General features: G+C 40.3%; 2 protein-coding genes and 1 long non-coding RNA gene across 6 annotated transcripts; 2 read left to right on the forward strand and 1 right to left on the reverse strand.

Annotated features, from left to right (window-relative positions):
• Positions 1-6276, forward strand: thpo (thrombopoietin). Of its 3 annotated transcripts, none has more exons than XM_061798154.1 (5): positions 1-1879; positions 1949-2096; positions 3425-3511; positions 3619-3783; positions 5703-6276. In XM_061798154.1, exons 2-5 carry the CDS (start codon positions 1989-1991, stop codon positions 5844-5846), a joined length of 504 nt encoding a protein of 167 aa, XP_061654138.1. In that variant the 5' UTR covers positions 1-1879; positions 1949-1988; the 3' UTR covers positions 5847-6276. The 3 variants fall into 3 exon arrangements, with proteins under 3 accessions (XP_061654138.1, XP_061654137.1, XP_061654136.1); XM_061798153.1 differs by having other exon boundaries at positions 3-1879; positions 1972-2096; positions 3619-3776; XM_061798152.1 differs by having other exon boundaries at positions 5-1879; positions 1972-2096.
• LOC133489258 (uncharacterized) lies at positions 2977-10029 on the reverse strand. The gene is made up of 3 exons (XR_009791849.1): positions 9894-10029; positions 8398-8564; positions 2977-3494 (listed from the first exon to the last, which is right to left on the reverse strand). It is a non-coding gene; the product is annotated as an uncharacterized LOC133489258 (long non-coding RNA).
• Positions 9934-23976, forward strand: LOC133489256 (solute carrier family 12 member 9-like). 2 transcript variants are annotated; one of them, XM_061798151.1, is made up of 15 exons: positions 10022-10159; positions 10449-10526; positions 11407-11541; positions 11997-12134; positions 12207-12319; positions 13181-13382; positions 13530-13637; positions 14627-14738; positions 15226-15383; positions 17169-17251; positions 18813-18937; positions 19593-19785; positions 20612-20786; positions 20924-21070; positions 22696-23976. In XM_061798151.1, exons 2-15 carry the CDS (start codon positions 10505-10507, stop codon positions 23592-23594), a joined length of 2610 nt encoding a protein of 869 aa, XP_061654135.1. In that variant the 5' UTR covers positions 10022-10159; positions 10449-10504; the 3' UTR covers positions 23595-23976. The 2 variants fall into 2 exon arrangements, with proteins under 2 accessions (XP_061654134.1, XP_061654135.1); XM_061798150.1 differs by lacking the exon at positions 10449-10526 and having other exon boundaries at positions 9934-10159.

Here is a 23976-nt window from a genome sequence, read left to right on the forward strand (position 1 = left end):
TAAATGGAACAAATAGATTGTAAATGTAGGTCAGTGCTTCTTACAGTGTTTAGGCTAGCGGAGAAGGCCTTGCTGGCCCTGAGCATCCACCACTAAATTTAGGAATTATGCATCTCAATAATGACCTCCACAAACAGCTTGGAGGGTGCAGGGGAGCTCTGTCAATGTAAAAACTAACAATAGACAGACACAGGTGTCCAAAATGAGGATGGATGGTGTATCCTTGAGTGTTTTCTCCTGGCAGTGTGGTTTTTGACAGCTGTTCTAGTTCCTCAACCTGAGAATCACATTGCAGCTAAGCTGTCTTCCAGCTGTGGCCCCCTAGATGTATGACCTGATGGATGATGAATGATAATAGATACATAAAAGAAACATTGTGGTTTGGATTGTGTGAATTGGACGCAGATAAAGCAGCCATCCATTCTTTTTTTAATACCACCTGTACACATTTACAGTGATGGGTGAAGAGGAGCCTGTCCCAGCTGACTTTGGGCGAGAGGCGGGGTAGACCCTAGACTGGTCACCAGTCTATCACAAGGGGTACGGATGGATGGAGAAGACAATGTCCACTTTCCTTGTGAGCTCAGTTGTGAACACACTGCCTTTTCTGCATGACATTTATCATGTATATGAAGTATGCATGAATTTTCAATTCAACCGACCACACCAGAAAAACACACTAAAGCGTCCAACCATCTATTTTCTGGACCTTGGTTTACAAGATTTACATATCCGGCATGCGCCATAATCTATCACTAACCTACGTTAACGCAGTTGTTAAGTGTTATGAATAACACTTCTAGGCCATAAATGTCAAACAATCAAATGAAAAACAGCAAATAGGGTGGTAACTTAACGTGCCTTATTGTGCCTCATGACCATGTATTCTTACACCATGCACAAACTAGTTCCTTGCACGCCGTCCGTAACCTCAAAACCTTGTTTGTCTGGACTGTCATTAAAACCGCTGAACAATTTAGAGAGTTAGACCAATGTCCCAAAATGAATCAGATTCAGCCTAAAGCATGGTACACATATTCCGACAATCGGGCCAAATTTGAGAATTTTCCTTCCCTTGCGAGCAAAGACAACAAAGGCCCGATTGTCAGATGTCTCTGAAAATTATGCTGAGTGATTATCCTGTGGTGTGTTTAGAGTGGTTTTTTTTTTCTCTCCAATCTGCTCGGAAAATGGTTGGGGCTGACAACTCCTTATGGTGTGAGGCCAGGTGTGGGCACGGCCACCATAGTAGACAGAAGGGCGGCCATCCCACTGGCCACTCCCCTCGTGCATGGGCGATACGGCGTGAAAAAAATTTGTGTCCTATTAAGATCAGCATTTGTTCAACTATAGATCACAGGCTGTATTCTTAAAGTATGTACTGTATATCGGATTAGCTTGATGAATGCCCACATGTGCAGAGCACACACCTGCTCCTTCTCTTCTGGTTTGGTAGCAGAAGGGCTACCTCTTCTGGACACTTTAACAACCGGTAAATAGCCTCCAGCATTGATGATTTGATGTCACTTGTGCAAATGGAGTCTTTCACAATCATAAATCATTAACCTTTGAGTCAGCCAGGAAGCTGTCCCATGAGCACCAAAAAAGCCCTTTGGGTGGCAAAAATAAACAATATCAATGAAATCCAGTTTTGCTAAGATACGATTGGTTGGAGCACAGCCTGTTCTCAGGCTAGATAGTGCGTCCCCCCTGCTGAATAGCAAGGCTGGAAATCAAGAGGGGAGAACACAAAAAGGAAACGCAGCTCCTCTGTATGAGACCTCGCCGTGGACACAGGACATTTTCCACCTGGCTCGCCCTCTTAATGGAACAAATGTGGACTTATCGAGCGTGGCAAAGCAGGGCATGGCTTTAAGCAGTGAGTAGCTAGAGTTTAATACTTTGCGGACTGAACAGTACTCAGGGCTTTGCTGTAACTCAGCTTCAGTGTGTGCTCATGTGTTCATCCAGGACTCCTGTTGCTATATATGCTAGCCTCTGAAGTGCGATATGCCGAGACCAAGCCAATTGACTTTGTGTGCAGCAGATCGTCCAGGAGAGCGATGAATATTGTGACAGAGATGCAGACCGCACTGGTGAGGCTTTAAGTTACCTTTTCTCACATTTACATCACTCTTTGAGGTACAGTGGAACCACAAAAGTCAATGACAATCCATTCCATGACTAAATAAAAAAAAGAAAATTCCTATGGGAATTAAAAATCATAGAAATAATCAGTCCTAGAGTCAAATTAGCTATTGTAAACCCCTATTCACAGTAATGTCAATCTTTGAGTAACACTTTTAAAATCTTAACTGTCAAATACGTGTAACTATTATTATTATTAATAATAATAATAATAATAAGCTAATAATAAGACATTAAAGCACAGGTGTCATACTCATAGCCCACAAATCATTTTATGATTAAAACAAAAGCAAATCATGTACATCTACTTCATGTTTCTCACTAAAATCTGTACCAAAATTGCTAAATCTCTTCACTTTTCACTTAAGGGCTCTGAAAAGTGAAAAAGAAATGTTTTCTAAATTAGACACACCACAGAGAAGACTGCTGTTAACAACATTGCCAATTTTGAATGATTAATAAATTGCCAAGTACATAAAATGAGTCTTCAAAATGGTGAAAATCAAGTCATTGTCTCCGCTCTCAAATGATGAATGCGCTGAAACCGCCTGTCAATCAAATACTACGACATCAAATACTACAACATCCGTTTTATGCCTACACATCCTTACATGTTTGAACCGCGAAAATGTATCCGTTTAAAGCCTCCTGTGGCTGCAATATATCCCACTGGGTCAACACAGGGCTTTCCATGCCACGACAAGAAGCGCTAGTCATGCGCTCACTCGTAAATTAACCGGGGCTCCTCTTGGCCAATGGCTGTGCAGTGGGCTTCACCTCGCTTAGTGTTGTGTCGGTGTGTGCATCCACATAACAGAGACACTTAAGTGAAAGTCAACTGTTTATTAAACACAGGGACACACGTTAATCAGCATGTGGCTTGCGCTACATGACAGACATTTGCACACACTTCCTGTTGGTTATATACCCACAATGCTTTGCGTTCGCACAGATTACGGTAGCCGGAATAACACAAAATACAAAACACGGGTATTTAAATGCCAACACTGAAGCTGTTCTGTAAATTGTGGCATCTAGGGACTATTCAGGTGTAAGCAAAGCTAGCTAGCTAATTACATGCAGTAGTGGTAGAAATGGTCCAAGTAATTATAACTGAGTAACTCTAAGTAACTTTTTATGAATGCCCAACCGGAAATATCCCTGTACGACCTGCCTGACTGTCAACCTACGAAATACAGGGTTCAAATATGGATGCTCCACTGTATTCAGTCACATGCTAATTCGTCTCTCCACTTCCATAACTCCATCCTGGCAGAACAACTGCAACAGTTCCACCATCCTGCCCACGCCAGTTCAGCTACCCTGCACAGAGCTCCATGTAGCATCTTGGGAAAGAAAATCAGTATGTTAGTGCACCCATGAGTCCAGTAATAATTCAATTCCTTCAATTACAATCAATAATTCCCTCCTACAACCGCATTTCTTTTGTCTGTGTTTCTCTTTCCACAGTACCATGAAAGGAGACAAGACATCAGTGCATCCTTGAGGCATCTTTTTGAAGGTGTCAAGGTTGCGAGGCCCCTCGGCCAGGCAGAATGTGGTTCGGTGCTTTTGCAGAGACTTGAGCACAACATCAACAGTTACCTCCTCATCCTCACACATCTTCAGTTGAGTGTAAGAGGCCGTCAAGGTGACACAATTATATGGGGGGGAGCACAAGCAGTAACCACTCATTCTGTGATTTGTTGGTCAAAGGGAACTCAGATTGTCCAGATTGTGAGATAATGCCTTCAACTTGAACGTTATTTTTAAACCTGGTATGTTATTTTAAAAAAAAAAATAAAAAATATAAAAATCTTTCCAGTAATCATGCTTTTCTGTACTTTAAAATCAGCAAATCATTGCTTACTGGTTCAGGCTTCCTTTTGTCACATTACATAAACACAGGACGACAAACAGAAACACGTATTGATTCAAAACTTTTTCACACAGCCACCGAATGAAAAACGTGTCAATGGGTTTCTCTTTGTGCCCTGCATCGAATTCAGAGGTATTATCAGTTTCATAAGGTCTGAAAACATCCGGGTTTCTCGTAAATCCGAGGCTTTCGGAATCAGTAGTGCTCCAGGAGCTATGTTGGGAATGTTTTATGACCCCAAAGGCTTCCTTCCTCAGGACAAGAAGAAGATAGGAGTGCATACTTTCCACATAAGACCTCTTGAAAGTCGGAGATGTACAGTACACCCTCTACTCTGTGTTTTCATATACAACCCCAATTCCAATGAAGTTGGGGCATTGTGTTAAACATAAATAAAAACAGAATACAATGATTTGAAAATCATGTTCAACCTCTATTTAATTGAATACACTATAAAGACAAGATATTTAATGTTCAAACTGATAAACTTTATTGTTTTTAGCAAATAATCATTAACTTAGAATTTTATGGCTGCAACATGTTCCAAAAAGGCTGGGACAGGTGGCAAAAAAGACTGAGAAAGTTGAGGAATGCTCATCAAACACCTGTTTGGAACATCCCACAGGAACCGGTGGGTGCCATGATTGGGTATAAAAGGAGCTTCCCTGAATAGCTCAGTCATTCACAAGCAAAGATGGGGCGAGCTTCACCTCTTTGTGAACAAGTGCGTGAGAAAATAGTCGAACAGTTTAAGGACAATGTTCCTCAACGTAGAGTTGCAAGGAATTTAGGGGTTTCATTATCTATGGTCCATAATATCAACAAAAGGTTCAGAGAATCTGGAGAAATCACTGCCTTTTAGCGCCAAGGCCGAAAACCAACATTGAATGTCTGTGACCTTCAATCCCGCAGGCGGCAGTGCATCAAAAACCGACATCAATGTGTAAAGGATATCACTACATGGGCTCAGGAACACTTCAGAAAACCAACGTCAGTAAATACATTTCGGCGCTACGTCCGTAAATGCAACTTCAAACTCTACTATGCAAAGCAAAAGCCATTTATTAACAACACCCAGAAACGCCGCCGCCTTCTCTGGGCCCGAGCTCATCTAAGATGGACTGATGCAAAGTGTAAAAGTGTTCTGTGGTCCGACGAGTCCACATTACAAATTGTTTTTGGAAATTGTGGACGTTGTTGAAAATCTGCTACAGTGGAGTCTCTAAACTCGAGCACATTATGTTCCATAAGATCGGTTGACTTCTAAATTGTTCCAACTTCAAAACAATGAATTAATTTGCATCATTATGGTTTGGGTTGTTTGGCTTTTGAGACACATTTTTCCAGAAAAAATTGGGGTTTGAACCCCAAATTGTACCACTTGTTTGAATTTGAAGGTTTTGCTGTCTATTTATTTTGTCTTTTCACCTTTCCCTTTCATTCAGGCCCGACTATCATACTGTAAACCTGTTCATTATCTACGATCACAAATTCTATGTGTGTGGTGTGCTGTGTTGGTCATTTGGATTATATCACACATTATAAAACATCAAGCACACAAACGGATGGATTTTATTCCTCGTCATGTGTGCGGTTTCCCCCCTTTTTAAAAAGGGTACCCTGCTTCATACGTATGCTTCACTCTGACTGTTGTGTTTTCTCTTCGGACCAACAGGAGCCAGTGGAGAACCCAGAATTGTCCTGTGTTCCTCGAAGCACCCTCAGTCTGAGCACAGTCCTGCTAAACTACAAGCGATTGATCACAGGCAAACTGGAGCGGCTGATGATGAGCCTGGAAAGTAGATGCCCTCCCCAGTGATGAGAAGAGCATCTTCAGTAAACCCACTTTTTGTCAGCGCCTGGGACAAACAGAACAAAGAATGCTGGATTGTCCAAAATTGGAAGTCAGTGAGGCTGACACTCAACACACAGCTTATGTCATGTTTTTCTTCTTTGGACTAATAACTAGTTGAGTCAACTGAATCGCTGAATCAACAGCCACTCTATGGGTTGCAGCCAAGGATGCACTCCATTTTACCGCAGTTTCTTTAAAGGAGCTAAATTATGCATTTTTTTTATTTTTTTTTACAATTTAACATTTTTAATGCGGATTTAACGTGGATTTTGTTACCATGTCAACAAGTGGTGACCATGACAACCGGTGGTGAGTCAGGGACTGAACCGGTAAGCAAGTGGCTTCGAAATAAATAAAAGCATTTTCCCTCACGGAGGGAAAATGCTACAATGTGTTTATGAGTCGCATGGATACATCACCAAACACAAAGACCCCCCACCGTGTCGATAACTTCACTAAGCAATGAAGTACAGTATGAGCCGCTTATCAGAATGTATCGCTGTTAGCTAACACTTATCTGTGCATCCAGCAATGCAGCTATGCTTAACTTTGGGTTTTGACATGATAGCAGGGTTGTCGCACCCATGAGGGATGTAGGAGTTTCAGCAACTTTCAGGCAACCTGTTGCCCCACTACACTGTCTGTGTTTCAGACAGTGTAGTGGGGCAACAGGTTGCCTGAAAGTTGCTGTGGATCTTCACCCAGCTTAGCTGATCATGTCGAGGACAAAGAAACTTGGTGAGGGACTGTATTACGAAAATTAGCCAAATTGTTATGTCACACATCAGTTAATTTACATAATGCCAGTTAAAAATTCATAAGAGCTCACTTACAGACATGTTCAAAAATAGGTAGAAAATGGGTGAATGGGTTAATGGGTGAGCAGGCACTCCAGAGACCCAACTATTTGTATACGAGCCATAAGAAGCACATTTTCCATCATATATCCCCTTTAAGACATAATTAATCTACAATCAATAAATTCCACACAAATGACAGAATTGTTAACAATCACTGAATGGGTCAATTAATCAATTATTATGGCCGTCCTGTAGTTATTTCTGAAAATCATGGTTTTGCACAAATGGAGAATAAGAGGGAAAATGAAACCATCCATTCTTCCACCACATGACATTGTCAAAACTGAGGCACATGGGGAAAATATGAATCTATGTAGGTTAAACTCTTCATAAAAAAAATTATGCTCTCACTGAATTTAATGGGTCTGGCGAACAGAAAAATGTGTTGTTTTTTTTTTGACAGCTTCCAGGCCACATGTAGATGGTGATCACTGTCATTTGCCACATCATGTCAGAAACCCTCCCTGTTGTTACACAGCACTGATCGTAAAGCAGAGAAGCACACATGGTCTGAATTTGTTTGTGCTTCAGTACTGATTAGTGGATTGATATTTAGCAAATAATGAGCTAAAGTAACCTTTCAACAATACATGTAGAGTATTTGTAAACCTACAAACATGAGTGCAGGGAACTGTGTCTGGTATATATGCTCCTGATGCAAATTTGATTTGTGTTTACAGGAGTCATGCTGTTTTTTTTTCTTATGCTCTGATTGTGTATTTAAAAACAAAGATGCCTTAACTTAATAAAACGCATGACAATTTCACAACAACATAATAAACAAAGCTTCTGTAGTATTTTTCTGCAGCAAGTAGACATTTGGCTTTAAATTAGTCAGTTCATCTGTTCTCTTATTTTATTATTGCGCTGGTTGAAAATAAATCAATTTTCTCTGGTGATTGTACTCGTTAGGGTTTGCGAGAGCCAATCTCATCCGATTTTGGGTGAGAGAAGTAAGTTACACCATGGACTGGTCACAAGGCAAACACGTATAAGAAAGAACGAAAGCTAGACTGATGCAACATTATGATCCATCCATTTTTTTTTTTACAGTGCCTCTTCTCATTAGGATCATGAGTGAGCTGGAGCTTTTCCCAGGTCACTTTGGGCGAGAGAAGCTGGTTCCACCCTGGAATGGTTGCCAGTCAATTAAGCTACTATGATGCCATACGATCATCATCCATCCATCCACTTTCCGTACCGCTTATCCTCACTAGGGTCGCGGCCGTGCTGGAGCCTAACCCAGCTATCTTTGGGCGAGAGGCAGTGTACACCTTGAACTGGTCGTCAGCCAGTCATAGGGCACATAGAAACAACCATTCACGCTCACATTCACACCTATGGGCAATTTTGAGTCTTCAATTAACCTACCATGTGTCACCACTGGTAATCGTATGATGTAGGCCTGGACCCAAAAGCAGGCAGAGGAGGTTGACGAGAATAGTTTATTAAGTAGTTGTTCAGCATTTAGGATATCCGATGGGCGATGGTGGTCCGTTGGAACAGGGAAGGTGTAGGAAACGGAAGCATGAGCAAGAGGAATAGCTTGGCAGTGTGGCTGGAGTGGACAGTGAGGCGGGAGACACAGAGGGAGCACTGGAGACTGAGAAGAACACAAGGGGGGAAGTATAACTGCGGGAAGAAAAGTAACTTACAATAAAATTGGCCTGTGTACCACGGATGAACGTCAATACTCTGGTGCTGATTTCCTGGATCTGGCAGGCTTAAATGCAGGCAGTGATGAGTGCTGATCGGGTACAGGTGCCCAACCAGTGATGAGTGCTGATTGGGAACAGGTGTGCAGGCGAGGGGGTGTTGATTGCTGGTGAGAGAGAGAGTGAGAGAGGGGGAGGGGAAGGGCGAGGCACAACGTGCCACCCAAGTTCCAAAAAAGGAACTGCAGGGGACAGACAATGACACCATGCATGTTTTGGGGATGTGGGAGGAAACCGGAGTACCGGGAGAAAACCAACGCAGGCACAGCGAGAACATGCAGGCGAGGCTGGATTTGAACCCGGGTCCTCAGAACTGTGAGGCAGATGTGCTAACCAGTCGCTCACCGTGCCGCCCGCCCAACGATCAATCCCTTTATTTTCTATAACGCTTGTCCCAATTAACGTGAACGAGCCAATCCAAGCTGACTGGGCGAGAGAAGATGGATACACAATGGACTGGCCTCCGTTTAATGGTGTATAAAGCTACTCTGATTCAATGCAATACCATCACTGCATCCGATATCTGTAGCGCTTGTCCTTAGAGTTGCGAGTGACCTGATTTTTGGCAAGAAAAGAGGTTTAGACTCGGGACTGGTCACCAGCCAATTGACAGCCGCATATAGACACACAACCATTGACTAAAATTCACATGTGGACAATTTAGAGTATTCAATTAACCTAATGCATGTTTTCAAATCACTGATGTTGTGGCGGTCAACTCGTCTGACTTCTGTGCAGGCAGCGTGTGTTCAGTTCCAACTCAAAGATGGTTAGTGTAAATGGTTGTCTGTCTCAATATGTGCCCTGTGATTGACTGGCGACCAATCCGGGTCCACCTTTAGCCTTGAATCATCTGGGATTGGATCCAGCTTCTTAATGAGAACAAGCGATATAACAGAAAATGGATGCATGTTTTGGGAATGTGGGAGGAAGTTAGAGATTCGAACCCTGAACCACAGAACTGTGTGGCAGACGTGCTAACCAATTGTACGACGTGCTACTACTGGTTAAACTGTTTGTGTGCGTGTGTGTGTGTGTGTGTGTGCGTTTCCACTCACAAGATAATAATAGCAAGTTTAAGAGGGCTGAATATTTAACAATGGCTTTAAAGTTGTTGTAGTTTCTAGTATTAAACTGCATGTATGTTGGAGTACAAGTGAGACATTTGTCTTGCTAGCTCTATTGTATGGGAAAATACTAAAACCGCCTGTGTACATGGAACTAATTACAAAATTAGTACACCCCCCCCCCAAAAAAAACCCCACACTCAATAATGACGTCACATGTTCAGCCTCATTAGCATTAGCACACCTTGCAGCCTGTAGAACAATTTGGTTACCTCCTCTCCACCTGTCTGCGGTTGAGGTGAGCTCAATTAGTTAAAGCTGCTTGGTTTAGCAGCACATTTCCAACATAGCAAATAAATTAAGACTTACTGTTTTGTTGTAGTCATTAGGGGGACACGTAAGCGTTGGAATGTCTGAGAAGGCTCCCCTTCTCAACTATCGACCCACCAACAGCAACCGCGCCTGCGGCGGTCCGGAGTCGAAGGATGAGCCCGCAAACAGGAGGCCCAAGCCGGCCGAAGACCGAGGTCACAGTCTGTATGCCCCTAAAAGCGACCGAAAGCTTGGCGTGCTTTTCGGAGTCGTTATTCCGACGTTGCTGTCTATGTTTAGCGTCGTCGTGTTTCTGCGAATTGGTGAGTAAGAACATTAGGACTGGAAGTGCACTTGTTAAAAGTACATGAAAAACACAATGATATCTCGTCGAGCATTTAACTTTCATGATGGGGTATTTAACATTTATGGTGAAAAAGAAAAAAGTTAGACGCTACAATGATGGTCAAATAACAAGCCCATTTGATTCAACATCTTTTTACTCAATTAATTGTCGTTTATCTTTTTATTTTTATTTTGTTTATATTGAACTCCCAGTGGTGGTATTTAATTCATTTTGCCCGATTGTGCCTTTATATTATTTCCTTTCAGACTAATTAAAGCCAGATGATAAATTACTCCAAATGTGATTCAGTCTCAACAAAAAAATGGATGATTGTTCCTGGAAAGGTAATGATTCTACATGAATTAGTGTTTAATTAAACAATGATTATGGTAGGATGGAAGTTATATTTTAAACATTTTCAAACAAAAAGTAAACCATCAAACAGTACAGTGTGAACCCTCATTATTAGACTGCAGGACCAGGTGAATAATGAACACCCCCTAAAATGTTTATAATTGTCTATATTAATAGTTTAAACCCTAAATATACAATTATCCAAAACACGATATTATTCTATTAAAGAACTATCATCCAGTTACTTGAATTTACTATTGCTGGTATTTAAACATAGTCTCTGTAATTGAATTACCATGGTAGGCATTTTACTGAATCTGTAAGAATGTTAACATTGTTCTCGCACTGTAAGCTTATTTTCTGTTGGCTTTTTACATTGTCATTATCCTCGTACTGCAGGTTTTGATGATTTTATGATCTGTGATTCATTTTGTGTTTTGAGTTTGTGTTAGTGGTTGTGTAACCCTAATGTGAGGTTATGTTTCATTTGTCATTTTATGTTCTGGACTACAGAAGGAAATTAAATCTCCGTCTTTGGAGATTGATTAATTTATGTGCACATCGTTCATAAACTTAATAGATTAGCAAACTCGTCTTGCAACATTAAACCTAAAAATATATTTTTTTAAATCCACCAGAAGTACATGGGTACATGTACATTTACAGTATGTCACTGTATGTTTTAAATGCATGCAATATATCGCTAACAACACTTGGAATGTAATTTATGTGACCTTTCGCTACATCATTTTAAGATGACCATCCTGCTTTTTTCGGATTCAACCCCACAAGGAGCCTTTCCTGCTTGTCTACTGGAATCTTCTATCATGTCACGTTCACAGTTTAGTAAAACTTTTTATTTGCCTGCAGGATTTGTTGTGGGTCAAGCAGGGCTGTACCAGGCCATCGCCATGTTCTTTCTAGCCTACGTCATTATCACAATGACTGTCCTTTCCGTCTGCGCCATCTCAACTAATGGAGCCTTGGATGCGGGAGGTGCCTATTGTATCTTTCAATTCATCTACACTCTGAGGCCATGTGGTTATTTTTTATGTCTGCTAATGTGTGCTAAAACTACACCTGCTTACCCTTTGGCTTTGAAATGATAGTGTTTCCCAGTAGTCCGTTGGCCAGACTCCAGCCTTCATTTAGAAAAGGCAGCAGTTCGCCCAGCCTAGCTGCGAAGTCATGGGTGGAAAAACTCGATCTGGGGCCAGTAATGTAAAGTAGTAACCCCATTGTTGCATCGCAATCTGGCAAAATGTAAAACAGTTTGCTCACAGACAAATTTTCAGAAATGGGCAGCAAACAAAAGATGTACTTGTGTCATTTCACCCTTGAGGAGAGACACACAACTGTTTATATACAAGCACTTAAAAAGTCAACTGTTTATATGCAAGCACTTAAAAAGTCAGTTTTTCAAAATGTGTCCCCTAGAATTCCTTAATGATGGCCGACAGACATGATCAGTCGAGCGCTGGGTCCAGAGTTTGGTGGCAGTATTGGAATCATGTTTTTCTTTGCCAATGTGTGTGGCAGCGCGCTCTACATTTTGGGTCTGGTTGAAGCAATCACATCTGCCTTTGGCATCCCAGAAGGTTGGTTGTCATATCACATTCAGTGGCTTATCAGCGTTTGGCTCTTAACTATTCGTTTCATGTGCATTCAAGCTTCACAGTCTGCGGCGGTTATTGGAGCCTCCCATCGAGTGTTGCCTTCAGGATACTGGTGGTCTTTGCTGTATGGCACTGTGCTGCTCTTAATTTGTTTCCTTGTTTGTTTGGTGAGACACATTTTCATTCAGTCATTTAAGTGGAGAATTGAAGGTTGAACGCAATCTGTCGGGATACTTGCTGACCAGCATAATTTGCAATGCAAAAAAAAATTCCATTGGAAATAATAGAAATTGTAATGTGTTAAAACATTTATTAAATACCCTGTAAAGTGAATCTAGAGTGTCAAATTTAGGAGAAATGTATTTTCGCTTTCAATTCACAGGCATAACACTATGAATTTAACTGCTGTGTGGCCTTCATGTTCATTGCTCTTTGCATTTACCTTTCCTAACCCACCAGTTTTAATGGAGGTCAAATTGATCTGGTTTTAAAGTAGAAAAATCTGAGAATATTTTACAAATGGGGAAAAAAAAATTCACTTACTTCATTGTTAATTTAATTTAAGAGATCTATATTTTTCAAATCAATACTTTTTTAATGACTAAACAAGCTGAGGGTGACTTTGACCTTGGAAAATCTTAGGAGTGTTAACTGACAAGTGTAAAGAAGAAACATGGAATATAATGGAAATTTAATAATTTTACTTGTTTATTCCTGTAGGACACTTGGGTTTTCTGTATCATTAATAAAACACAAAAGGTACCCCCCCCCCCCCAAAAAAAATAAAATAGGCGAAACGCTGTTCTTCTTGCAAGACTGTCTTGGAGAAATCTGGTACAACATTCTAATGTCTTGTATGATGTCACTCAAAATTTGTGCAACCCCAAAAATTTGATCCCTTTCCAAACTGTACAACCTGTAAAGTAGTTGAATTTGGAAGATCCACTGTCATATGATTTATGCATGAAGTCATCGTTATGTCATCATATTTAACTTGCCTCTCAGGTCAACTGGCTTGTGATTTACAGGTAGGCGCCCACATCTATGCCAAAGCCACTTTTGTTATCTTCCTCATCGTCACAACTATCCTGGCATCCATCTTTAGCAGCTTCTTCGCTGTGGATCCCAGGATGATCACACTTCCAGATTCCTCCGTTGTGAACACTTCGACCCAGACCACTGCCAACTATACTGGCCTCCGACTGCACACTTTGGAGGGCAACCTATGGGGTACGTCCCTGCAACATTGTCATAATGTTGAATGTGACACATTTTGATGTGGAACAGTACTATAACTTCAAAGCCTGGCCGGAACTGTAATCTTGTTTGTAGTTCCAACACAACTGAATGGGTTGTCTCTCCTGTGTTTCCTCATAGCTAGTTATACCGTCGACTATACCACTGGAGCCATGATGAATTTTGCCACTGTGTTTGCAGTCATGTTCAATGGTTGCACTGGAATCATGGCTGGATCTAACATGTCAGGTAAGGCCCTGCACAGATCAAATGACGTGGCCAAACGCGACTGAACTGGACAATTGCAGCCTAATTACGGTCGGCAACTCATACCAGCACACCTGGCAATTGACCCATGCACCCATACCAACTCGCTGCAACAGAACATCTGCAATCCCTGAGCTTTCTTATGGGGAAACAATGTTTTGAGGCACCACATATACTGGGCTGTGTTATTTTTTCATTGAACCACAAACAATATGCCGCAATGGTCAAGGAAGAAGATTGCTGTAGCTGTAATTATTATACAAAGAGAAGTACAGGGTGAGAAGAAAGGAGTGCATTGACATTTGAAAGGCTGTTGCCGCGTGTATTTCGGCGACAGAAGCTCCATTAACTTGCAGACTTGTCAACGGTAGAACATGGGTTTGTTTCACCCAAAACAGCGATTTCTGTTTAAAAGGTGGAGAAAATTAGCTTTTTGTAAAAAGACAGGTCAAGCAGAACAGCAACTGACTGAAAAAGGGCTTTTGATGGCAAAATCATTTACAGCTATGCAACAAAGAGAAGCGGCATTATCGATGCTGACTCACCGCACAGTTCGAGTTGAACGTCAGTGGCTTTCTTACGTGGCGTTCATTCACTCAAAGAATAGCATCATCTCTTGTCACAATCGCGACACACTTTCGACGACCTACTGCAAAACATACTCCGTTTACCATATACAGTATATAGTGTACTTTGTTCGATTGAGGGGCATGAACATGGCCTACTTCCCAACATATTGGCATAAAATCACTTCTTTTGCAACATATACAGTAAATGGGCACTTTGTTTTTCGAAATGTTCAGCATGATGGACTTTGATTGCCTTCCATGAGGTTCCATTTTTGATGATTCTGCTCGTTTTCATTTTCTTAGCAGGATTTATAGCCACTAGTCGCTGTTTTGAAAACCGCTGAGCCCTAGTGCCAATAAAAAGAGGCTTGATCGTCTTGATTTCTGTTATGTTGTTGCCAGGTGACTTGAGGAACCCAAGCTATTCCATCCCCAGAGGAACCTTGGTGGCCATTTTTACAACTTTCATCACATACAACCTGCTAAGTCTGCTGGTTGCATTGTCTTGTGAACGGTTAGTATCACTATCAGGATAAATGGGTTGATATCCGGAGTCCTATTCTGAACCAGAGATCCCCAGTCTTGGAAAAGGTGCCAAAGACTGTCTTATGATCCATTTTAAACAGATTTAACATAACGTTGGACGAAACTCTGCTCCTCCCCAAGAGAGCGCCAGGAGTGTTGAGGGGACACTGAGTCCCACCCGCCAACATACGTCTAATCAATTGGAAAAAAAATACAAAGAGATCACAGTGTTAGAGGAATTAAGATTTTTACATATTGGGCTAATAATATAGTCAATAATTCTACAGTCACATTAGCACTATGACTGTAATAATACAATGAGACTTCAACTCTAGGGAGAATAGTTTGTCAAAAAAGAAAATTCAAGATGTACTATCCCCTCTTTACTGTCTCTATAACATCCATGAAAAAGTTTAATTTTTATACACTTTGTTTTCCAAAATATCATATTGGGAATTTTATCTTTCCATCTTTAGTACCATTCTCCAAAGAGACTACAGTTTCTTTGGGGCCATCAATGTTTGGCCTCCTCTGGTCACAGTTGGTGTCTACTCCTCGGCCATGTCCGCCGCCATGAGCAACCTAATTGGAGCCTCCAGAGTCCTGTACGCACTATCCAAAGACGACCTGTTTGGTAAGACAGCCATTTTGTGTGTCCGAGATCACTGGTTCTCAAACTGGGGTGTCTGAGCTTTAGCTTGAAGGTCTGCAAAAAATCTGCTGTAAATAGTTTTGTATCATTTAACAAGGTACATACTGTACATATAGTTACGGGAAAAAAAGTTGTCGACTGCTTTATTTCTTCAATTTCTTGTCCATTTTAATGCCTGGTCTCACTGAAGGTTTTTTACCTGAAGAATACTTGAAATGAGCATGATGAAAATGCAGCTGATTCCATAATACTTGTCCTATTTGACATGCTTAATCTTAATTGTATTCCCAGTGATTCTGGTTACTGGTACCATCAAGAAAACCATGAAAAATGGCTAGATATTAAACTGTTATAAGCTATTTCTCTTGTCATTATTGTCCAAACAAATGTACCTTTAGTTGTACCAGGCATTAAAAATGAACAAAGCACTGAAGAAGCAAGGGTGGTGATGTAATTTTTTCCGTGACCGTAAATATGGGGATCGGCGCGCCAATAAAATAAATATAATAAAGCAATTACTCCTCCCTAATTTGGCTTTGGGTCAGTTCATATCACGCTCGCTTTTCAAATCTATAATTAAAACATCTCTACTGGAAAACTGTCGAGCCTAACCCCCATTATTCATGTAAATTCTCATATCCGTATTGAAATTCCATGAATTTGATTTTTGTTTCAATTTATTTTTTATGTAATATACCAAGTTTATCAGGTATTCAGTTGTCTGTTCAGTTACTCCTCAAATGTTCGTGAGCGGGCTTAATTTCATAAGCTTTGCTCCTGTGCTCTTTTGTTTTACATATTTGTTCTCTTGTAACTCTCCATTAATTGAATGGTTGAAATAATACAGGATTAGTTTTTATTTTTAAATTTTTTTAATTTATTTTAAGCAAGTGTATTTTTTGGGGGGGAATATAGTCCTTTTTAAAAAAAATACAAATAAAAACATTTTCAATGTTTCTATTACAGAATTAAAGGTGTAACTTTTTTAATTCACGTTCTAAAGAGTTCCCGTGTTTAACTTTGACTTTATTTTCATGTTACAACTTTGTTCTTGATTATGACTTTTTTCCTAAACAGAATTTGCCTTTTATTATAGATTAATACTTTTTTCTCAAAAATATGAATTTATTGTAACGTAACACTTTTCTTAAGGCATTTTTTTTTAATTCCTATGGCATTAATGGGTAAATATGGTAATTGTTTAATTGGTGTTAGTATTATGAGGTGGTCCTTGGAATAGATACTTTTCTATAAGCGGTCCCCCTGGACCCAAAAGGTTTGAGAACCCTTGGCCTTGATGTACTGCATGTTAAATGGGAGCAAATGTCAATTTGACATGAGTGGATTCATCCCCTGACAGGTTTGTGACGTGTAAAAATATAAAATGACTAGTTGATAGTTTAGGTGACGTTTACTGCTAAGGTTCCACCCCAGCTGACCGTTCTGTGAAACCCGTGTCAGCATTTTAATAGCCAGCCATCTGCGAGAAATGGGCCAGTTATTCATTTGTCTTGTTTTCCTGATGGTGCAATGTTCATTTGGAATGCACCATTTGACAACAGATGGCTGGCACTGTTAACTTTCTCCATAGAGACACAATTTCCATCACCCTGTGTTTTGCTTAAGTACCAACACGGGATGACTCAGTTGCTTGTCTCATAGAGAACCATATGAGCAGCAACAGACAGAACTTTGCCTTTTCTACTGTTGTTGTTTTTTTTTTTGTATTTGTTTGTTTGTTTTTGTATTTTAAATAAACTGCTATAGGTGGTGTACTTGCCCTGGCAAGGAAGACATCCCACAGTGGTAACCCCTGGGCCTCAGTGCTTGCTTCTTGGCTGCTTGTACAGGTAAAGGAACTATGGAACTAGTCTTCCCTTACTGCATATATATGAGAGAGAATACTTGTAGCTTTCTGACTGAAACGTATGTCCAAATTTGTTCAATTTAATTTATTTTTTCACAAATCGATACCATTGGTCAGTCCCCACGTGGTCTGTTATTTTAACAAATTACCAAATCTAGTTTGACAACAGCTTGAGCTTCGATACAAATCTTTAACTAAACATTTACTGAAATATGTGGGTGGCACTTTGATTAACTGGTTAGCACATCTGCCTCACAGTTCTAAGGACTGTGGTTCAAAGCCCAGCCTCTACTGTGTGGAGTTGGCATGTTCTCACCGTGCCTGTGCAGGTTTTCTCCGGGAACTCCGGTTTCCTCCCACATCCCACAAACATATGTGGTAGGTTGATGGAAGACTCTAAATTGCCCATTGGTTTCAATGTGAGTGGGAATGGTTGTTTGTTTATATGCGCCCTGCGATTTGCTGGCAACCAGTTAAGGGTGTACCCCGCCTCCTGCCCGAAGATAGCTGGGGTAGGCTCCAGCATGCCCGCGACCCTTGTGAGGATAAGCAGTACAGAAAATGGATGGATGGATGAAATGTGACCCTCCAGCACAAAACGGAAGTCTCATGGCTGTGTTTTGAGCTAGAGAGCTCATAAAGTATTGACTATGTCCAACATTAAAAAATGATATAATTAAATACAGGTAGAATGTAAAGAAATTTGTTTTGCCACAATTTTTTCCGCATTTCCTTCTGGTGTGCATGTCTTGGCCACCTGGGGGCAGTATAATACAGACTTGGAAACAGAATTTCACAACTGACTTTTAGTCAGCTGCAGTATAGTCATTTTTCACAAAGGATAAAGACAATATGCCTGTGAGTATTGTTATATTCTGTCATCGCATCACCGATGTGTGTGGTGTTTTGCGTGTGTTAGCATTTAAGGCTGTTGTAAGGCAAAGGTATGTGGTTGTTTTAAATACACAATGTGAAATTCTGTTCAGTGTTTAGTTTGCCAGTAATCTCCAACTGAGAGTGAGATTAAACGGCTTGAAGCCTCTATTTTATTTTTGTTCACTGTGCCCAACTGCTGCTTGTTTTGAAGTGCATTGAATTGGCTGCCACCATACAGTCCTCGGATATAAAATCTTTGCTCGCGAGTCAGAGCAAAAACAAAATTGGCCAAACGACGGCTTGTGCCTCAACTTATTTGGGTCACTCGTATCTCAAGGCACCACTGTATGCACACAAAGTATATTTTATTTATGCAAATTACATTTTCAAAGCTTTCTGATGAGTAATCAAGTAATAACATGAATAGAGTATGAAACGGTCATCATTGGCACATAAATTTAACTCATCCATAAATCACGTTTATATTCACAATGGAGCGGTGTCCTTGCCTAAATTCAGTGTAATTGTATAATTTTGCTGTGTAACCAACAGCGTAAACAAATCTTTCTGACCTCTGATTATGCTGTTTAAATACATTTGTCCACACTCATGAAAAAAATATTTCATTCTCAAACGGCAAGTGAAAATGGTGCTTTGTTTGCCACTAGATGGTGCTGTTCGCTGGGAAATTGAACTCCATCGCTGGCATTGTGACCATCTTCTTCTTGATGGTGTATGCCACTGTGAACCTGGCCTGTTTGGCTCTGGAGTGGGCATCTGCGCCAAACTTTAGGTAGGGTACAGGACCAAGCAGTGAGTTGATATAGTATCCACTGTGCAAATTATTATGATAACCGTACTGTAAGTAAATGTCAGATTTCAGTCATTACATATATATTGAAAACCAATGCAGTTTTGACCAAAAAACGTCACCAATCAAGTTTCATGTCACCTTATCAACACTCTTATCCTTTGTAAGGAGGTATAATGAAATCCACCTTCCTAGAGCTTCCTTTTAAGGATGCGCCGTCTTAATAAGATGCATATAACCGACAGAAACTTTCTAATGTCCTTTTATCACAACAAACCTGTTTTTTCTCTGAATCACACACAAATGTATTTATTGTGCAGTGTTTTCATTAATTTCATAAGGCATTGGATTGTTCCACACTTTTCATTAGCGGCTTCGTCCCTATCAAAACTTGAATGTTGATCAACCAATTTAAGTAATTGTTTTTATTGGTCTCAGTTGGGAAATTATCAAAGCTGTCTCAGATTGAAAAACAAAAATTAGAATGTTTTTGTGACTCAAATGCTATATGTATAATAATTTTGAATAAAATGTAGATTTAAAAATAAAAAATCTAAATTGATTAATGCTGAAAATGTGTTTTTTTTTGTTTTGTTTGTTCTTTTCTTTTTTTCTTCCCCCCCCCCTCTTCATTCAGGCCCTCCTTCCGTTGTTTCACATGGCACACCTGCACACTGGGCATTCTTGGCAGCCTGGTCATGATATTCCTAATCAATGCCATCTATGCTTTTGCCAGCATAGCATTTATGCTGCTGCTCCTAATGCTCATCCATTACCTCGGACCGATCAGTAACTGGGGCTATGTCAGCCAGGCTCTCATCTTCCACCAGGTGCACACACGCGCACACACACCTGTTTGTTTTCCTCTCTAGCTCTTAAAAACAAAATCCCACTTTAAATCAAGCCCAATAAAAATTCAATTCACTTAAACTCCGAATTGAGAGAAATGTAATATAATATATAACCTATCCTTGTTGTGGAGTTCTTGTATTACAAAGTACTCTGGCATTTTATATTAGCTGTGTGATGCAAATTTTTTTTTTATCAAAAAAACTTTACATTTGTCATTGCAACTACTCACTGTAACATAATATAACTCAATTACTTCAATCATATCTGCCAAAAATGTTTAATAGATTATATGTATTGCATATACAATATAATATATGTATATGCAATATACAATATAATATATGTATATGAAAAACAGAAGAATCCATTTCAAAATTAAACTTAAAATTCATTTAAATGAAAGTCTAAAAATCTCTATTTTTAGAAAACTTTTTTTATTATAGCGATTGTATATATTAAAGATCAGATTTATTTTCATTTAAAAAAGGGTTTTATTTCCATTAAAATGAGACATTTAAAATAAGTAAATTTAAAAAAATAAAATAAAAAATAAAAATGATTTGGGTCATTTTTATTTCTTATTTTGAACTTTGTTTAGTCTTTTGAAAATCATTTTATAAAAATTCTACAAATTACTTGATGTATTTTAAAAATTAGATTTTTCTATTTAGAATTATTTTTTTCCCCCAATGAAAGTCATATTTTTTTAAATTAAAATCTTTTTAATCAATCCCGTCACTGTCAAGACACCAGTATACATGATTGACTGTTATTTAAATCCTTTTCTCACCGCTTCTCGCTCAGGTCCGTAAGTACCTCCTGATGCTGGACGTGCGCAAGGACCACGTCAAATTCTGGAGGCCTCAAGTGCTGCTAATGGTGGCCAACCCTCGTAGTTGTATAGGCCTGCTAATGTTTGTTAATGACCTGAAGAAGAGTGGCCTCTATGTACTGGGTCATGTCAAACTAGGATTGCTGGGTACAATTATTTATTTTTTTCTTTTACCATTTTATTGGTGCTATTGGTTTTCAATGATGCCTCCTCCGCCTATTCACATTTACACACATGGATTGAAGCTGAGGATCCAACCATTGACTTTGTATGTGCTTCTATAGATGAGTTGGCGTCTGATCCTTTGCAGAGCTGTTATGACTCTTGGCTGTCTTTAGTGGACCATTTGAACATCAAAGCCTTTGTTAACCTCACCTTGGCCGACTCTGTTAGACGTGGAGTTCAGAACCTTCTTTTCATCACAGGCTTTGGTAGGTGTGAATTTTTCAGTTGTATAGCATTCCCCCGCTATTCACACGGGGAAGGCTCAGAGTCCTCCTGTAAATGGTGAAAAACTGTGAGAAATCGACAACCCTCTAAAATATTTATAATTGCCTATACTAATAGTTGAAACTGTAAAAGTACCACATACTACGATCCCCAGAACATTTTACTATTTCAAGCTCTTGCTTGTAACGTTGTTGTAATCAAGACTTAACGTAGCTGTTTAACCCAGGCTAAACTTCGCTCCTCCCTGACATGCAAAGCTATTCATACAGTCGATGTATCACTTCAAAATACATTTTTAACACCAAATGATATGTTCCGATTAGCCTGGGCTTTGGTGCCGTTTTGTGGCATAACAGTGGTGGAAAAACCACAAAATTGGTGAGGGTAGGTTTTGGGGGGAAAAAAATTAAATATGAATTTGTGAATGCAGGCAGCACCTCCGCGTTTGGGATTCGGCGGCGTGCTAATTTCCAGTCATCAGGCAAATGCATAGTGATGACAATGATCATCAAATTCTTCAAAGTATACTCGCTGCTCACTGGAATTGTGTAAAGTCACTGTGACTGATGTTTAACATTGCTACAGTTTTCCCAGTATCAGCAAAGTGATCAAAGGAGCCATATCTGATTTAATGAGCTGTTCGCAGTTTCATGGACATGCTGGTCCATGTGTACTTACTCTTCCACAGATTAATCTTTGAAATCCTCAACTTTGTTTATAGAGCACTTTGGGGGGAAAAAAACAACCACAGCTGTAACAAAGTTAAAGTGCTGTACATAAAGATTTAACATAAAAATAAGAGAGCTGTTATCATTGTATGGCGCAAATACAATGAAATCGGGGTTATGAAAACATAGAACACAACCAGTAATAAAAATGACAAGTCTATAGTACTGTCAGTATCACTGGTCTCATGGCGCCAAAGTTTCTCGATCAGCTCGGATCCAAGCAGTGGGGAGAGAAAAGGAGACTGAGCTTCGACTGCCAAAATTTTCTCGCAGAATGTTAACGTTCAGTCTCCGTTGTAGTACCAGGTCACTTAAAATAAAAAGCAGAGTTAAATCGCTGAACATAACAGGCAGTACACTATAGTGTTGGCTAGGAGAGCTATCCCTTCGTTTTTAAAAAGAACTTCTAATGAAATTCCCACCTTGAAAAGTACTGTCACCAAACTATTGAATATACCAATTCAACCCTACGTTATCGCATATTTCAAGAATAAGGATATTTTTCTGTCAGATGGCGTCCCGGTAGCTTGAAACAAACAAGGGTAAATACATAATAGCCAAGAGGCTTATAACTTCCTGTAGATGTCACAAGATGACAGAAAAGCGCTACTTTTCTCCTAGACATGACTATGGCCTGACTAAATGAAGCTCCTACCCTCACATGCTGTAGTTCCTCTGCACCAAAATGCCAGAGGATTGTGCCAAAACAATACTTTTCCATTAGACACTGCTTTAGGTTATTTTTTCAGTGAATAGAGTATAGGTTCCCCCAAAAGCTGCAAATTCCAAGCTGTGAATATGCGGGGGATTTATTACTTTTCATGACCTGCAACACGACTCGTTTGGACTAAAACCATCAATATTGTAATGTTTCCTAGGCGGGATGAGGCCAAACACTCTTGTCTTGGGTTTCTATGACAACTGCCCCCCTGGAGACCACCTCAAAGGCAAAGTTATTTTAACTCCAGACAATGGCTTGGATATAGTATGTCCAAACAAAGGCCCAGGAGAACCACTGTTCCCTTTCTTCTCTAGTGTACGTGATGCTGATAAACCCAAAGACCTCAAGGAAGAGGAGTATGTGTCAGTTATTACCGATGCTATAAAAATGGGCAAAAATGTGACACTGGCTCGATATTTCAGCTGGTTCAACAGGGAAGAAGTTTTAGGATGTGGGAGAAAGACCAGAACTCGCCAAGGCATGGCAGGCCCGTTTGTTGACGTTTGGCCGCTGAATCTGCTGCAACCGGACAATTGTGGCTACGTGGACATTTGCTCTCTGTTTCTGCTTCAGCTGGCCTGCATACTTCACGAAACCCGTGCCTGGAGCCAGGCCAGGTTGCGCGTTTTCCTGTGCGTTGAGGCTGGGGGAAGAATGCGGGACGAGGAGGAGGCCAAGCTGCGACTGATGCTCAAGGAACTCAGAATGTCTGCGCAAGTGCAGATAGTGGCTTGGGACCAGGTAGTGGCACTACATTGGGGAAGACGAGAGAGGGCTACTGAAGAGGAATGGAGCGAGGAAGTGGAGGATGGACCTAAAGAAACCTTTCCCAGCAATGCAGCACTGCTAACAGATGAGTACGTTCACGCCGTCAACAGTCTTATTCGAAGGCACGGAGCCCCCCAGCCGGCTGTGCGCTTCCTGTATTTGCCGCACCCGCCTGCAGATTCAAGCCGGTACCGGGCCTACCTGCACCAGGTGGACCTATTGAGTCAGGATTTGGGTCCGACGTTGCTCATCCACGGAGTCACTCCAGTTGTCACCACAGACATCTAGAGCAGTTTCCCAAATTTCGAGTCAAGGCACATTTAGTATGTGGTTGGCAATCACTTTCTACAGTTACTCTCATTCAGTCACTATTTGAAACCACTGCTTGCAAATACCCATTCCTCAGGGCAGCGATTTTACATTTTGAGTTAAAGTACCTTGCACTAACTTATCAAGACACCAGGGAGGATTTATGAAGTGTACTGTATATCATGAGATCACTTGGAGCTCTATTGTGGAATAACATTTTTGTGGGGAAAGGAACTAAATTGTAATGCTTTTAGGCTTAGTTTTCTCGTACTCTTAATGTAATAAGTACTGTTCACTCATGGGTATTGAATGTCTTTATATACATGATATATTAAAAAAATAAAAAAACTTTTTTTCTCAA

This window comes from Phyllopteryx taeniolatus, chromosome 14 (assembly GCF_024500385.1).
Source record: "Phyllopteryx taeniolatus isolate TA_2022b chromosome 14, UOR_Ptae_1.2, whole genome shotgun sequence".
Lineage (NCBI taxonomy): Eukaryota > Metazoa > Chordata > Actinopteri > Syngnathiformes > Syngnathidae > Phyllopteryx > Phyllopteryx taeniolatus.